Source organism: Ctenopharyngodon idella, chromosome 12 (assembly GCF_019924925.1).
Source record: "Ctenopharyngodon idella isolate HZGC_01 chromosome 12, HZGC01, whole genome shotgun sequence".
Classification (NCBI taxonomy): domain Eukaryota; kingdom Metazoa; phylum Chordata; class Actinopteri; order Cypriniformes; family Xenocyprididae; genus Ctenopharyngodon; species Ctenopharyngodon idella.
The window spans coordinates 17,856,415-17,874,890 of record NC_067231.1 but is presented as its reverse complement, the minus strand read 5'-3'; the positions used below and the strand labels follow the sequence as shown (position 1 = coordinate 17,874,890).

Sequence of the window (18,476 nt, the reverse complement as noted above, 5' to 3'; positions counted from 1 at the left end):
AATGATTAAATATTTTAGATTTTTTTTCACATAAACGTAATTAATGTGTAAATATATTTTAAATCAAATACACTAATACTAGTATGAGTAAATACAGCCAATAACCAATAGTATCCAGAATTATCATGAATTAACAATTTTTTTTTTTATCAAATACTCTTTGTGGCCTTTGTGGATCAATGTAACGATACAAAATGATTAATAACACTATTTTTATAATTCTGTAAACATTTTTGAGTGTTTACGCAAAATTAATCGTTGAATCAGTTTTGAATCGGTTAAACAGTTTGAACTGATTTATGCAATTGAATCAAACTTAAAGAGTTAGTTCACCCAAAAATGAAAATTCTATCATTAATTACTCACCCTCGTGTCGTTTTACACCCGTAAGACCTTCGTTGATCTTCGGAACACAAATTAAGATATTTTTGATTAAATCCGATGACTCCGTGAGGCCTACATAGGGAGCAATGACATTTCCTCTCTCAAGATCCATAAAGGTACTAAAAACATATTTAAATCAGTTCATGTGAGTACAGTGGTTCAATATTAATATTATAAAGCGACGAGAATATTTTTGGTGTGCCAAAAAAAACAAAATAACGACTTATTTAGTGATGGCCGATTTCAAAACACTGCTTCAGGAAGATTCAGAGCGTAATGAATCAGCGTGTCGAATCATGATTCGGATCGCGTGTCAAACCGCCAAACTGCTGAAATCACGTGACTTTGGCGCTCCGAACTGCGGATTCTGATTCATTATGCTCCGAAGCTTCCTGAAGCAGTGTTTTGAAATCGGCCATCACTAAATAATTCATTATTTTGTTTTTTTTGGCGCACCAAAAATATTCTCGTCGCTTTATAATATTAATATTGAACCACTGTACTCACATGAACTGATTTAAATATGTTTTTAGTACCTTTATGGATCTTGAGAGAGGAAATGTCATTGCTCCCTATGTAGGCCTCACAGAGCCATCGGATTTAAACAAAAATATCTCAATTTGCATTCTGAAGATTAACGGGTCTGGAACGGCATGAGCGTGAGTAATAAATGACAGAATTTTCATTTTTGGGTGAACTAACCCTTTAACTCTAATACAGTTTTTGCTACTGATAACATTTAAGTCACATACGCTACCAAAATGTCTCTCGCATAAGAAATTTCATATTAAATATGTATATATAGCCCTGCTCTATTCTTCTTTTCCTTCTTTCTTTGTTTCTTTTTTCTTACTTTCACTCTTTATCTCTCTCTGTGCCCTCTCTGCAACTGCGGTACCGACTGCCGGTCCTCACACATATCCACTCAGCTCATTGTTCAGCGGGTAGCCGATTCATCACTACTAAATAAAATAAGGAAGGGGAGAGAAAAGCGCATACGCCAGCACCAGAATGCAATCTGTCATCCTCCAGCAGCTCTCCTCTCACTCCTTCAGCTCGGCTAAGCTCCTCTCTTTCAGCTGGAGCCCTTAAATTCAGCCCCACTCCTTTGAAGTGTGTTGCTAAAGGCTGAGTGTTTCCATATGATGGTGTTTGAGAGTCCTGATAGGTCATAGAACTGGTCTCTCTGTAGAGGCTGTGTGTATGAGTTCGGTTTAGGCCCATTTAATAGAGGATTGGAATGGAACAGTGTCTGTGCTTAATCTGCTTAAGCCTGGTCTCATCTTCCTGCGCTATTAGGCACACAACTTACATCATCGCTTATGTGCCTTTTCCAGCCTTTCCTGAGTGTATCCTAGTGATTTGGTGCCCTTGGATTTGACCTCTTCATCTTCATCATCCTCATCTTCACTTCTCACCCTCGCCCCCTGCGTTAACCCCTGGGTGACAGAAATAGGATCAGCAGCAGTAGTGAGTAAGGCTTGCAGACCTTTTAATACGATCGACGTGGGTTTGAATCCGCCTTTTGCCAAGCTCGCTCTTCTCCATTTTCCTATCACATATCACATCAGAAAGGCAATTATTTTCAATAAAATTGAAAATAATGTTCTAAAAGTGGAAATAAACTGCCTAACGAGTGTTTAGTAAAAGTATTCGGTAGGGTTAGGGGAAAGTGTAGGGAGGGTTTTTATTCTCCCAATAAGGAAGCATCCATTTAATAATTTTAATAAACATAATCATTTACACTCTATGATATTATTGCACCCTGTTAATTAGGGGTGGGATGGTTCGCTGTAAAAAATCGAACCGTTCGGTTCTCCACTCACGGTTCGGCACGCGCTTGCACCGCGGTTCAAATCTGACGACACATCTGTAATATGGTTTGTTGAAAACAACGTGCAAAACAGACAGACGAATTCGGCTAATGTATGTTTCAGTCGATGGATATGCATTCTAGTTTCCCAATACGTTACAACAGCGATTATCAAAAGAACATGGACAAAACAGTCACTCATTGTAAACAAATGTTCAATGACGTGCCGAAAGCTCTATGACCAGTCACTTACGCGGTCATCACCCGGGTGTTGATAGCGCGCGAGACCTGAACATCTCACGTTGCTATCTGTGTTTAAACCAAACTCATTTAAACCTTGCCAATTTAAACATTCATCTATAAGACGCGAAAGAGAACTTGCGCGCGCTGTGAGGAAACTTGCGCGCAAATACTCTCGTGCAAATTCTCTTTCAAGATTTCATTCTTCTCTCTCCTAACAAACATAGTAGGTTATGTCTTAGGAGAAAAACGAGACAGACAACACGTGTATCAATATCAGTGTACTGGATCTTTGAATTATGTCTTAAAGGGAAAGCAGTCTAATATTCCTGCTCTCTGTGTTTTAATGTTAATCGAACGACAAAGCACGAAGAAATCACTCTTGACTAAATAGCTTTTGTAACTTCAATAATGTTTCATCTTTATTTAACTATTCAAAGAAGTTTATATGAAGTGTTAGTTTATATTTGATTCATTCAATTTCTGTACCTGAAAGCTGTTAGATACCTGAAAAACCTGTAAAGCATTGTTTATTTTACTTGTATCTTAGCTCTCATGTATTTATTTGTGCTGTTTATTTGTTTAGATTATTTGTTTTTATTTTCTTTATTTGACAATTGTCCTATTTTTGTATTGAACATAGCACATACCGAACTGTACCGAAACCGTGACACTAAAACCGTGATACAAACCGTCCCACCCCTACTGTTAATGTACAAAAATACTGAGGTGCAAATAGTATCTGCCAATATAAAGCATAGAGAGCATCTAATTACTATTTACACTTATTGCAAAGAACTGCTACTTTTACATGGTGTAAATAGAATATATCGCTATTTTCACCTATAGTGTAAATAGAATCTATCGCTAAGAAAAAATGCTATTTTCACTTTGTGTAAATGGCATCTAATTGCTATTTTCACTTAGTGTAAATAGCATCTATTGCTATTTTATCTAGTGTAAATAGCCACTGGCATAAATAAATACTTTAATTCATTTAAATTACTTAAAAATGACATGTTTTATTTATTTAAAATGTATTTATTTCTTTACTTAAGCAACTTTATTAAAGAAATTAAATTATTAAATTTTGTCCTGCATTGCAGTCTACCAGAAATGGAATCTTAAGTCTGCAAATTGTACTTGAGTTGCACTTAAGTCACACACAAAAAAAAATAATATTTGCAACTTGCAACTTGACTTGGACTCATGAACAACTGGCTCGAGAGTTGACTTGGACTTAAAGACAAAACACAGGTCATTTTGTTACAGCATTCACGATTACGTTCTCTCTTTACTACCCCACATGACGGCATGGAAAACAACATTTTACTGTTCTTTCATTCATTCATTTCCTATCAATATGTGCTGCAGCAAACATACCAAGCCAGCATTATTATGTATTATTATATAAATATATATTGCTTGCTGTCCATGTTTCCATGTCCTTTTCATGTTTTTCCTCTAAGTATTTGCTACCATATGCATATAATATCCAAATCTACCAAGTTAATTTGCATCTGGACTAGACAGACACTTTCATATGCATTTTATGACCCTGTCCGACTCATTTTCACAGATCGGTTTGTTGAGTTATATCGCCTTATCACAAATGACACAGACAGGAATATTTTTTGCTTGTGTTGTTTACTGTAACGCTTGTTTATACAAGGGTTTTGTTACCTTCGATGCTCACTAGAAGACTACAGTATCCATCATTGCTTGAGGACTACAGAAAACTATGGCAACTCAAATAGCTCAAAATACACAGCGCTTTTTTTTTCTCTCGTGGTGACTGTCCCTGTGTTCCAAATGGTATAATGTTATATAGTTTGAAAGTAATAGTTTTTGATTGTGAATGAAAATTAAATGGTAACACTTTACAATAAGGTTTCATTTGTTAACATTAGTTAACTACATTAGTTACCATGAACTAACAATGAACAACACTATTTTATGAACAAATATTAACAAAGATTAATGAATGTTGTGAGAAATACATTGCTCACTGTTAGTTCATGTTAGTTAATACATTAACTAATGTTAACATATGAGACCTTATTTTAAAGTGTTGCCATTTAAATGAATGATTTAAGTAATACTTAGTGTGTTTTATTAGGCATTTTGAAGTAATATCAGTTTTGATATTTCACTTTTAATTCTGTTAATTACAATAACTAGCTGAAAGTACTATTGCTAAAAATAGAACAAAGAATTGGACTTGGACCCCAAAGACTTGAGAATTGACTTGGACCCCAAAGACTTGAGACTTGACTTGGACCCCAAAGACTTGAGACTTGACTTGGACCCCAAAGACTTGAGCCTTGACTTGGACCCCAAAGACATGAGACTTGACTTGGACCTCAAAGACTTGAGACTTCACTTGGACCCCAAAGACTTGAGACTTGACTTGGACCTCAAAGACATGAGATTTGACTTGGACCTCAAAGACTTGAGACTTGACTTGGACCCCAAAGACTTGAGACTTGACTTGGACCCCAAAGACATGAGACTTGACTTGGACCTCAAAGACTTGAGACTTGACTTGGACCCCAAAGACTTGAGACTTGACTTGGACCCCAAAGACTTGAGACTTGACTTGGACCCCAAAGACTTGAGACTTGACTTGGACCCCAAAGACATGAGACTTGACTTGGACCCCAAAGACTTGAGACATGACTTGGACTTGGACCCCAAAGACTTGAGACTTGACTTGGACCCCAAAGACTTGAGACTCGACTTGGACCCCAAAGACTTGAGACTTGACTTGGACCTGTGGTAGATTTTCTTAAAAATTCCATCACAGACCTCAAAGACTTGAGACTTGACGTAGACTTGCACCCAAAGACTTGAGACTTGACTTGGACCCCAAAGACATGAGACTTGGCTTGGACCTCAAAGACTTGAGACTTGACTTGGACCCCAAAGACATGAGACTTGACTTGGACCCCAAAGACTTGAGACATGACTTGGACTTGGACCCCAAAGACTTGAGACTTGACTTGGACTTCAAAGACTTGAGAGTCGACTTGGACCCCAAAAGACTTGACTTGGACCCCAAAGACATGAGACTTGACTTGGACTTCAAAGACTTGAGACTTGACTTGGACCTGTGGTAGATTTTCTTAAAAATTCCATCACAGACCTCAAAGACTTGAGACTTGACGTGGACTTGCACCCAAAGACTTGAGACTTGACTTGGACCCCAAAGAATTAAAACTTGACGTGGACTTGCACTCAAAGACTTGAGACTTCACTTAGGCTGCGTTTACACTTGGGATTAACATGCAATCACTGTGATCCGATTTACATTCACATCAAGTGGCCTCTGTATCAGGATAAATGTTTGTTTGTTTGTCCCCTGCACAATATTTAAATTTGGTCTGTAATATGCCTTTATCATGGACCCGTTTAAAAGGCAGATACTTCAAATGGTCTGGTCGCGTAAAACCAGTCTTAGTTCAAATTAATTGAAGTTTTTTAAATTAAGGAATATTTCCAGAGTTTATTATTCAAAAATAAGTGGGTAGATCATGTTAAACCAGTCATATCATCCGGGTTTAAGTGCAAAGATTATAAATGCAATTAATATATTGTAGATAGAAATGGAAGATTAATTATAATAAACAATAAAAACAATACAAAAAAACATACAGTATAACATTAAAAATAAAATAGTGTATTAGATTATTCCTCTGGCAGTAAGAAACTTCACAGCGTGCAGCTCTTCATTTAGATCTCACGACTGTGATTATACCGGCAGACCTGACAATCGCCTATTTCAGAAAATGTTGCACAATTAAAATGAAAGATGACTCACAGGGTATCATGTAAGTCTAAATAAACCATTTTAAATATTGATGTTTATTGTCAAGTTCAAATAAGTTTAATTTCTTGACAGTCCTCAGAGAGAGTGGGCGGGGGTTTATATGACGTCTACCTGTGAATGCTGACAGGATGGCTAAATTATGTTTACATTACACTGAGATCTTTGAATACCGCTGGACTAGGACACGCTGATTGGATATCATTCCAATCAGAAACATGTTTACACTTGTGTATGTGGCCAAGTGTAAACCCAGCCTTAGACTGAATGTGAAACTCATCAGATTGGTTTTCAAGAGTATTATGCAATGAAGATATATACTTACCACAGATATAAATGCATTATTAATTACATTATTAAATACATTATTTATTTATATACGTGTTTTAGTGTTCATTGTTGCTTTTCTGATAGTTGCTGCCCTGAATTTTGTTTTGTTGTATACAGTGAAAAGGAACTTGTGAACTAATACAGCACTGTGTCAAATTTTTTTTATTTTGGAGAGAGAGAGGAGGGGGGGAGAGAGTTCAAATGAGCAAAAAGCAAGGGCAGGCAGGTCGGAGTATAGAGCTCTTTGAGGATGTGCTGCTGCTGCTGCTGAGAGGAAACCAGGCCAGGCTTAAGAGCTGCAGAGACTAGCAGCAAATCTGCCCTGAGACTGAACTGACAATCACGTAGTGCTGCTACGGGGCTTTTGGGAACAGAGAAGAGAGCTGAGTCTCCAGAGCTTTGCTTTGTGTATGTATGTTTAAATATGTTTATGTGTGTGTGCGAAACCCTGTGTGTTAGCATTTGAGTGGACATGAGAAAGCCATTTGATGTGTTAAGGATAGGGGTGTAATGTTTTATGTGGTAACAGGATGGCATAATCTATCTACATCCTGACTCTAGGTAAAGACCCAAAGGATCGTTTCATAATGCTAAGAGACATAAAGTGGGTGCTTGAAAAAACTGGGAGTGTTAGAAGGAGAGGGAGATAAAGAAGAAAAAAGCATTATATAATCCCCTTCCACATATTTAGCCCAATCAAAGGGGCTTTAGTGTTCTTTGTTCCTCGGACCTAATGCAGATGCTTTGTGTATTAGTTATGAAACACATCTATTTATTTTCCACCAGTCTCAGGGGAGTCCTGCACTTAGCGATTTGTTTGTGATTATTTCCCTGTTTGTTTGTCTCTGCCTTTTTTCAGAGGAGAGTAGCTTTGGTTTAGAGCTGCACGCACAGGTTAATGCGATGGCTTTCTGCAGTACAGAGGGCAGCAAATGTGAGGAATCGCAGCAAGTTGCTATAGATTTCTGTCATCACACACCTTGCGTCCAAATATGTGTACTTCCCTGCTAGAGAGTACGCAAATAGGAGTATGGCAAGTAGTTTTAGTTTTAATTATTTAATTTAATTTAGTTTAATTTAATTTTAATAATTTAATTTAATTTTAATATATTTTATTTTTACCATTGCTTTGCAATAAATAATTAAATATTAATTATTTTAAATAATTAAAATGAAAAATTCAAAAATAAAATTTCTGCTTTAAACCAGCCAACAACACCAACACGGCATTACTATCTCCTAGTAAGTTTTACAAAACAAGTTTTATTTTGCTTGGCTGACTAGGATGTTCAACAATTGCTATTTCATTCTATGTTTGACCCTATATCTAGGAGTCCAAATGTGCTTTGACGATGACCAAATATGCTTGAGGATTTACTACACGGTGCCTTAGTGTATTAGTTGCAGTAAGGTATGGACAGGCTATTGTACGCTCGCAAGCCCTACTGAAAATAACAAAGCACAGCTTCCCAAGCTGAGCGTGGCATTCCTGCATTGTTAGCAGATAGAACTGATTTCCACACAGAGTGAGATTTTGCTGCTTTTCTGCATTGTTGTCTTTTTTTGTTGCTTTACTGAAGAACAATGCTGATCTGTTATGTGTGTGGTCTGTGTGTATAAGCCCAATTTTGGATGATGATGATATTATGGGTTTGTGTTCGGGCCCATTTGGCAGTGCTGGATGCATTAGGAATGGATAAAGCTTTGATCAACGTTGAGGTATTTGTGCGTTCGGGTCCAGATGGTTGCTTGCGGGTAAAGGTGCAGTCTCGCTGTTTGTTCCACTTTAGTTTTGCAGGTTCTCTACGTCTCGCTCTATATGATGAGTGTGAGTCGTGCCCGGGGCAGGTGAACTCCAAACAACTCCGATCCGCAGCGTGTACCGCATGTTCGGTCTCGGTTATTCATAGCTTCATATCTCTGCAGCAATCTCCCCCTCTGCGCTCCACACGCATTCTTATTCTTACGCACTTCTCCATATCTCTCTCTCTCTCTCGCTCTATCTTTCTCCCCTCCCCTTCCTTCGTTCCCTCTCCGTCTCTCTTCCTCGTGTGCGATCGCACCTCTCTCTCCCAGACAGTTTGTGTCCTCACATCTCTATTTCTCACTGTCTTCCGCTCCATCCTTTTTCCTCTCTGTCTTCCCCGTTACCTCTCATTCTACTGGGATCCGGGTCTGAACCTCTGCCGGAGCCGGGACGGCTACTGGAAGTGCTGAATTCCTGGTCTGCCGAGAAGATTAAGTGGAGTGGACAGCTGGCAGATGATCAGAGTGAGAGTGGCAGCCAGGACTGGCTCATATTTATTGACAGGATTGGAGGATTGTACAGATATTGGCCGGTCGCTGCGGGACGGGGCCAAGAAGCCTCTGGGCTGTTTTGTGTAATGTGAAAACCTGCCCTGAGGGTGAGTGAGAGTCGAAGTGTGTTGTTTTTCTATGTTGAATTACTTTCTGCTATCCCAGCTTCTTGTGCAGAGGCAATTAAGAAAGTAAACCATCTGTTGGTATGTTGATTTCCCCAAAAAAGTGAAGATTGTGGCTATGTGGCACTTTTTGTGTTGTTTCGTTTGCATGGGTATCCTGAAAAGCCTGACAAATGGAGTTTGCGATGGGGTGGGACCTGCTTGTTTGGCCTGAACAATGGAAGCGGATGAAGTGTGTTTGAAAACTGTCATTTTTGCAGTGCCGTTTGGTGATGTTTGCTTGGTGCTATGAAAATGTGAAATTGCACACTTCAGCGTTGCATTTGTGATATTGGAAATATAGGGGTTTGCTAGTTCTGCTGGTTAGTGCTTTTCTGGCAGGTAGACCATAATCATGCTGTTTACCACCAAAAAATACTGGTCAACCAGCATGGTCTTTTTGGATAGCCAAGGAAGTCTTACTGAAAGTGACATGTGAAGGCCGAGTATGTCACTTTCAGTAAGACTTCCTTGGCTATCCAAAAAGACCATGCTGGTTGACCAGTATTTTTTGGTGGTAAACAGCATGATTATGGTCTTGGCTATCCAAAAAGACCATGCTGGGGGTTTGGTGCCTTGCTCAAGGGCACCTCTATCATTTCCTGCTGTTATTAAGAATTGAACCTGCAACCTTCGTGTTACCAGTCTGACTCTCTAACCATTAGACCACAATTGCCCCAACTACTACTATAGTTAAGGTGGTAAAACTAGTTAAAAATCCTGTATCCCACGGTGGGTAGAATCATCCAAAACACAACATACTGGTCTTTTCAACTGGAATGGCGATGGTTTCTTTTGAACATTTGAGTAGTTTATGAGATGTTTTTGCTGATGGGCACTTCTGTGTCATCTTGACAGTTCGAATTTCATGAACTTTCACTAGTTGACTTAACCCTTCTGTTCTTTTGACCTCAGGTCCTTTGGCATCTTGACATCTTCCGCAGAAGCTTCCGTCAACTGAACACCCACAAGTGCATGGAGGACTCGTGCATCTTCTGCGCTCTGAAGGTGAGTGTTACCAGGTCCTCCCAAAAAGGGCCCTGTTGTGCATACCAGATCAAGAAGTGCTTCCTGTTAGTATTGCTTTCTCAGAAAAGTAGCTTGAGGCTACAGGAGTCTCCTAGAATACCCAGGCTGCTCTTCTAATGATCCAGCACGGTGAGGGTAGAGGCTGCTCGGACTAATTGACTTCCTCACTGACCTTACTGTAGCACAGGAACAGAATGGAAATGAGATTCTCAACATCAAGAGCATTGTCGCTCTTTTCGAGGAAGTCTTTTTAATTTCCTGCCTGGTGGCTGATAGAGATGGGAGGTGGAAGAGGAGAGGGAGATATATGCTAGGAAAAGCAACTCAGGTCTCTTTTTAAATAACAAGCAAAAGCCTCTCACTCAAACAATATCCTGTTCTCTAGTCGCCCTCAGGCTAAAAGTAGCTGTGCTATTTAAAGGTGTCACATACCAGTAAAAAGTCACAAAACTGACATATTTCTTTAAGAGGCTCCTTGATTTGTGTTAAAAGAAATCTTTGCCGTCAGATTTGTACTTGGCCATTTGTTTCCAAAAATACCAACGTTTCTTGTTGACTGTGTTTACGCCTGAGAGAAAAGGGAGAAGTACAAATAGCCTGATGGATTGAGAGGTCTTTTTTTTCTCTACTTTGTGTCTGGTCTAATCTTGTTCTGGTGTTGAGTGATTTACCTCTTTATTTCATGTCCAGGCGTATTGCTCTCTCTGAACTGAACACTTGGTTCCTCTGCAGGTGAAGCACGGGTCCTGCTCCATTGTTTCCACGGCTACCTGTTACCTTGGCTACTCTGTTCTCTGATAGCCCAGTGTCACGCCCACATGATGTCATATAGACAGTCTGTGCCTCTTGGTCTTGGTTTCCTTGGAGTTGATTGTCTTTAGTTGTGAAATTGGGCATAAGTGGTCTGTTGGTTCTGTGGAATTGTCCGTAGGGTGTTGTAGAAGTCAAAGTGAGATTATTTCATAGTGCTGCCTCTATGAGGATAGAGAAACTCTATGGAACTGAGTCTTTAATGTTTATGTATTTGGTTCTGGTCAATGGATGGATGGTTGGATGGATCAAATAAAATAATAAATGGCCATAAAATATTTTTTTGAGTTGAATTATTATTATGCAAGAAGATTGTTATGTGTCTGTGGTAAAACTCGCAAAACTGTAGGATTTGGACTTGGTGATACAGTTTTGTAGTCAATATTCAAGAGTATTCCAGATGGCTCGATGGATAGATGGATGGATAGATGGATAGACAAATAGACGAACAGATACACAACTCATAAGTGGATAGATGGATAGACAGATAGACAATGGATGGATGGATAAAAATATATGCATATGTATGCATACTGTACATACATACATACATGCATGTAGATAGATATAGTGCTGTTTTCTCTGGGCTACTTTGTTGATATGAAACACAAATGAGTCTGTGTGAAATCCATCACAGTGATTGAAATGTGCTCTCTCTCTCTCTCTCTCTCTAAATGAAGTGTGTGTGTGAAGTGCTGAGGCAACAGAAATCACTCTGCTGTGGTGACACAAAGCCGTATCATGAGAACGCTTTCACATATTTGCCAGGATTTATGACTGTTTACCAGGATATGTTCTTCTTGTCCTTCTCCTGCTCTTCCATTCTTTCTTCGTCACTCACACTCTTGCTGTTTTTCTCCTGCTCCTGTTTTCTCACCGTATTAAACCTGTTGCTAAATTTAGCTCCATTCCTATTCACTGTTAAACCATTCGGGGACTAAAAGCAATTGATATCGTCCAGGTGATGTGTTTGTGTTCAGAAAGAAATGGCAGACTTAGAAAGAGACTTGTAATTTTAAACACGTCCAAGCAAATAAGCTTTAAGCATCCATTATGATTTGAAAGGAAAAGGAATGACTGCTTCTCAAAATAATTTGTCTTGCAGTACCTGAAATGACAGATGTCTTCTAGTTGACTGCATAATTTTTCAGCAGTGTTAAGGCAGCATTGGTTTTTCCTCTTAATAACACGACGGCACGCTTCTGTTTAGGCCCCGTGCTAAAAGTTTGCTCTATAGCTGAATGCCTGACTCTGAGGCGGATTCCAGTCCCTCAGGTCTCACCCTGAGATCCTTTCCTGCCAAACCCTCTGTGGACTGGTGGCATGTAATCTCATGTGGCTCTGGCTGTCCCCTACCATATAACCTTGAATGGGATGCATTATGTCACCTCTTTAATTTCTAATGGAGGAACGTTAGTTTCGGCCGATTGATTCTGAGAGTTCCTCACGCGTGCCACCCGCCAGCCGCCTGCTTGCCAGCCATGTTATTGAAATTTAATGATCTAACGCTACTAATGAGTGCTGAAATATGCCCTCACCACACCGCTCCTTTCTACAAACCGAATTCTACAAAAGTGTTTATTTGAAAGCGTTCTCACTGTGGGGAATATCATGTTCATTTACTGAGATATAAATGAGCTGAGGGGAATGAAGATGAAAAATATCATATTGATTGTTTGCACAAGTATGCAACACTTGGCCAATATTATTTACTGATTGGCTCCTTTGATTTCATTGCATTTTCAACTTACAGACTACTTTACGTTTATTTGTTACTAGTAATTTGTCTTTTTATGAGAGGTTGATATTTTGATGTACACAATTTTGGGGTTGGTAAGATTTGTTTCTGAAAGAAGCCTCTCACCAAAGCTGCATTTATTTGATTTTTTTTTCTATTTGAAGATAATTGATCCTTCACCGGGAGTTTGATTGACAGGCGATCTAACCAATCGTAATGGCGAATCCACCATTTTGTCCAACAAAGCAGTCAGGGGAGTTAGTTGGTGGACTTGAACTTGAAAAAATGGTATGTATGTACGTCTTTCCGTGGTTGAAACAACATTCCTTCTGTTGGTCATTCATGTTTATTTGATGCTATAAATTAACTAGTAGGAAGAGATGATCGGTTCACGAGCCGCTTGAACTGAGGTGCTACAGCGATCTGTCAGGACACATTAAAGAGCCACAAACAGTATTTATTGTTTAAATTTATTTAAAAATTACAAAATTTGACATTTGAGACTTCATATCATTTTTCATCACGCTTCATATCAAAAGTAACCTGCTCTGTCTTGTCTGTCGGCACGTTGTCAGTGTCCTCTTTGCTCTGCAATGTATTTGTACATGAACATGATGTGTGGCGTGACAGCGGCATGGCTTGTCGGACATAGCAACAGTAACTAAAGGGGGCGGGTCTTTGCAAACGGTCAATTGTGATGGCGAAGTAGATTTTTTCAGGCAGCCAATTAATGTCATTAGTATTAAATGTCATTGAATGCAGTGTTCTTTTGCTAAATAAATAAACCTGAACGGTCTGACCGCATTTTTAAATGTATAATGTTTGTCACCAGAGAGGCTGCATGTCACAGAGGCTGAGTTGTGACATTGGGTGGCAAGGGCCCACATAACTGCCACTTCACGAGGTGTGATAGTGCCTTGAGGTTGGTGACCTCTACTGACCATCGGCCTTGCTGAGGAATTGCAGTGCTTGAGGCAGCAAACACACACACATACACAAACTAAATAAATGCAAAGTCACAGTCAGTCACACAAGCCGCCACCTCTATTACGATGATGTTTCCTATAATAGAAGTTCCAGTGACACCTCTATGTTTGTGCCGTTTTATGTAGTGCGAATCAGCGATTGAGTTAAACCCAATTACAAACTCATAATCAGCATGAGATTCAATCCTTCTGCAATTTGAAAACTGAGCCCAGGGAGTGTTTAATATTAATATATTTATGTGCGTCACAAGATTGCTGTCTCTGTGAGGGTGTGTGTGCATGTGTGTACTTTCTCATTGCCTTTTGTGAGTTTTGAGCAGTGCAGATGATATGTGTCACTGCTGAGGACTCTGTCTAGTGTCTTTGAGTGGAGGTTAATGTCTCATTTCACAGGCTACGCCTGAGGGCTCACAGCTGACACCACAATCTCTGGTGGTTTGTTTGTGTATGTATATGTATGCATATGACTGGACTTGCATGGTTTGAGTACAGCCTGTCCAGTTGGATTCCATGTCCTTGTTTGAGATGAGAAGGACTTTACATCACACACACTGCCACACTTTACAGTACCTGCTATTACACACATGGACGACTCAACCCTCAAATGGGATTCTCAGTTCTACAATCTCTTATTATATAATATAAAGACTCAAAGCAGTTTTTGGCTGAACCTCGAGAAGTTTGGATGAATGTCCTTATTGGGAAGGTCAGGACTGGTTCAGACTGGTTTATGTGTCAGTGTTGGTTTGCAGGCTCTTTGACAAGCATAAGAACCAGTGAAGCTGGTTGACTGGGGTAATTTGGCTTGTTAAGCTGGGAGTTAACTAGTCTCTGGATTTGTGTACATTTTTCAGGTTAGTTGCATCATGTCTTTGAAAGATACTCAAGAGTTTGAAGCAACTAGCAAGTTAACTAGATACAGTATCTCACAGAAGTGAGTACACCCCTCACATTTTTGTAAATATTTTATTATATCTTTTCATGTGACAACACTGAAGAAATGACACTTTGCCACAATGTAAAGTAGTGAGTGTACAGCTTGTATAAAAGTGTAAATTTGTTGTCCCCTCAAAATAACTCAACACACAGCCATTAATGTCTAAACCGCTGGCCACAAAAGTGAGTACACCCATAAGTAAAAATGTCCAAATTGGGCCCAATTAGCCATTTTCTCTCCCTGGTGTCATGTGACTCGTTATTGTTACAAGATCTCAGGTGTGAATGGGGAGCAGGTGTGTTAAATTTGGTGTTATCGGCAGAACTCAATATTCCACATTGTTTGAATTATTTCAGTAAAATAATCAGTATACGCCTGCTGAGAAAACTGCCTAATTTACTTGTCTCCACATCTGGTTAGGCTGGTCTGTTTTTAGCCCTCTTCAGCTGGCCAGACTGGGATACCATCTAGACAAGCTGAAGACCTGCCTGGCCAGGACTATTAAGGCCCAGACAAATCAAACTGATATCAAAGCGGTGTCAAAAACCGACTGTTGCCTCACATCACCTATGTCTGGGCCAAAAAGTTGTGCTGGAACATCGCAAAGACTACAGCCAATGGCAAGCTAACACAAATGTTCTGAGCCTGCTTGAGAGGAAGTAACTCTCCTTGTCAGCAAGTGGCAGTAGTCTGTATTCGTTATTTAAAAAGGAAAACCTGAAGAAATAAGACTGCGGGATATACAAATTGTAAACAAAGCAGCACTTGCTTACCATTTTGTCATTTTATCACTTCCGTTTTTCCTTCTCGTACACTGGTTTGCTAAGAACAGCCAATCAGAGTGATTTCTTGCCTTGATGGGCTTTTGCTGCCACTTATGCTCAATTGGCTGAAAAGCCACAGATGGGGGTCCGAATAGTGCCAATGGTGCAGCACTCACCTCAACTAGGCTGAAATACTTTAAACAGTGGCCCAACAGTCGACTTGGTGTGTCACATTCTGGCTTGTGGACACTCCACGTGATGTAATTTTATCTGTGTGCAGCTCGATCTTTGTGTCTGCGCGGACAACAGCGTGCATGCAAGCGCTTGAAAATTAGGTCCATTAGGTAGTGGTCAGAGCGCATTCATCTGCGCTCACCGTCAATAGAGTATACTTTGAAGGACTTGTGTGCTCAACTGTGCTCCAGACAGAAGAGAACGTGAAGAAATTAAGTATACCTGAGCCTTTAAGACCAGCAAACCAGTTTAGGCTGGTTTAAGCACTTTTTTCAGAGGAAATATTACTTTTGGGTGGACAGTAATTCTGATTACAAAGTCTACACACATTTCCACAAATTTTTTCAATGTTTTCTGTAAAGCCGATCTCAGACTAACACTGACACTTAATATAAAACATAACGAATTGTGATAGGTTGATTTTTTCATGTCTGTCAGACAGACAGACTTTGCCTGTCTAAGAAAACTACACACAAAACTACATGGAAACTAGCATATGAAACAGATCATATGCTTTTGACCTTTTATTTTTTATTTTTGTCTAATGGCGCTTTTCCACTGCATAGTACGGCTCGGGACGGCTCACTTTTGGTGCTTTTCCACTGCATGGTACGGCTCGGTACGGCACAGTACGGCTCACTTAAATAATACCACCTCACAAGCGAGCCATACCGATACTAAATGTGACGTGTAAACACTGCAGATCACTTATTGGTCAGAGAGACTCGTCACTACCAGCGTGATTGGATTTGAAACACGAGACACCAAACACGCTAGATATAAATAGTCAGTAACAGCCACCGCAGCACAACTTTTTTAAACGTCTTGCTTTAAACAACCGTTGCACGCAGCTTGAAAAAAGAAATGGCTGTATCGTGGTAAGTAAATGACGTGCAGACGTTCCTCTTTTTGGTAGCCGAGGAGCGGATCCACGGCAGTAGAGGCGGCGCAAATATAATGATCAGTCTATAATCCCACCCCTTTTGAAGCAGTACTAAACTGCAGTGGAAAAGCAAACCGAAAGTAAAGCGAGCCAAGCCGTGCCGTGCCGTGCCAAATCGTTCCACTGCCACATAAGAAAACTACACACAAAACTACATGGAAACAAGCGTATAAAACACACTATATGCTATTCAACAGTTGTTGTTTTTTTACATTTTGAGAATGGATTTCTTTATTTAGACATTCTTCTACATCAGATCTGAGCTCAGAGTTTGTCGCAAGCGTGTGAGGGCGTGTGCTGCCGTCCCACTCTCACTGAGGAGAGCGGAACAGAGCTGCAGTTTGGTTGGGCACTGATTGCCCGAGTGATATATTTGCTGCGTACACACACCAGACTTCCATTTGGCCCTTATCTGTCCTGAGTGTTTCATCAGCTCCGAGAGAGAGAGAGATGGGGAAGGAAGAGGACATTAAAATATGTCCATAGGCGAAAACCACTCCAGGCTCTTAGCTGGGCTGAGCAGTGTGTGATTAGAGCTGCATGGGGAAATGATGCAGTGGCTGAATTTTCCTCTCATCGAGTTTCCTCAGTGGGGTACATAACCCTCTACGTCTGTCCCTCCCACTCTTTCTCTCATTTTCTTCCACCCTCCCTCCATTCTCTTTCTTTCTCTCCTTGGCGCAGTGCAGTCATCACACTGCATTACCTGTTCCAGAGCCACTGGCCCGTCCCACTCAGGGGTAAACCCCCCATCCCACCTTCATATAGGGGGACTGCCTTGGGCACTGTGCCCACTGCATATATGAGGGTTTTAAAACTGCAGTATGTGTGTGTGTGTTTGCAGCCGCAGTGAATATTTGCCTTTGCACTGTGAGTTTTGCCCGAGTCCATTTGTTCAGCTTATCAGGATGTCCTCTGGTGAGAGAGCATTGTGTTGCAGTCATTGTTCATTGAGTTCAATAACAGTGCCAATGCTGATGGACAGGAGAATAGATTCCACCGCAGGCATTTAGGACTCTGCATTTGTTTGACCGTTCACTGTTAATGAGCTCAGTATCTTAGTTAGATGTTTCCCAACCGGTGCTACAGGGACGAGCTTGTCCAATCGAATGAGGGGTGTGAGACTCCACAAAATTTTATGTTGTGAAGAAGTTGGCATAAATTTGTTTGAATGTATCTACCTTTTGGGCCCATTTATAAACTCACTCCATTTTCACTCCATTTCAAAACTAATGACTGTCTACTTACCCTATACCATCTAAATGTTTGGGATCTGATTTATTTATTTATTTTTTTTTTTTAAGAAGTTAGTACTTTTGTTCAGCAAGGATGCATTAAACTGAACAAAAATGAAAAGATGTTTTAAAAAAATGTATTTCAAATACATGCTCTTGAATTTTCTATTCATAAAAGAATACTAAAAAAGTATCATGGTTTCCACAGAAGTATTACGCAGCACAACTGTTTTTATCATTGATAATAATAAGAAATGTGTCTTGAGCACCATGTTAGAATGACTGCTGCAGAATCATGTGACACTGAAGACTGGAGTAATGATGCTGAAAATTCAGCTTTGCCATCACAGGAATAAATTACATTTTAGAATATATTCAAACAGAAAACAGCTATTTTAAATTGTAACAATACTTTACAGTATTACAGTATTATTAGTATTTTTACTGTATTTTTAATGCAGCCTTAGTAAACTTAAAGGATTAGTTCACTTTGAAATTAAAATTAGCCCAAGCTTTACTCACACTCAAGCCATCCGAGGTGTATATGACTTTCTTCTTTCTGATGAACATAATCGCAGAAATATTAATAAATATCCTGACGCATCCGAGCTTTATAATGGCAGTGATAGGGATTAGTGAGTATGAGCTGAAGAAAGTGCATCCATCCACATCCATCCATCATAAATATGTGCTCCACACGGCTCCGGGGGGTTAATAAAGGCCTTCTGAAGCGAAGCGATGCGTT

General features: G+C 39.8%; 1 protein-coding gene across 9 annotated transcripts in view; it reads left to right on the top strand.

Moving 5' to 3' along the window:
* The window catches only part of usp54b (ubiquitin specific peptidase 54b), a 133,515-nt gene that overhangs the window by 76,619 nt on the left and 38,420 nt on the right, over window positions 1–18,476 (top strand). For 8 of the 9 annotated variants that reach the window (XM_051914575.1, XM_051914578.1, XM_051914571.1 and 5 more), the window contains exon 2: window positions 9,971–10,063. In XM_051914575.1, coding sequence (XP_051770535.1) covers window positions 9,971–10,063 — 93 coding nt within the window. Of the gene's footprint in view, window positions 1–8,647; window positions 8,999–9,970; window positions 10,064–18,476 lie in introns of those variants that run through there. The other variant, XM_051914577.1, reaches the window with a different exon arrangement.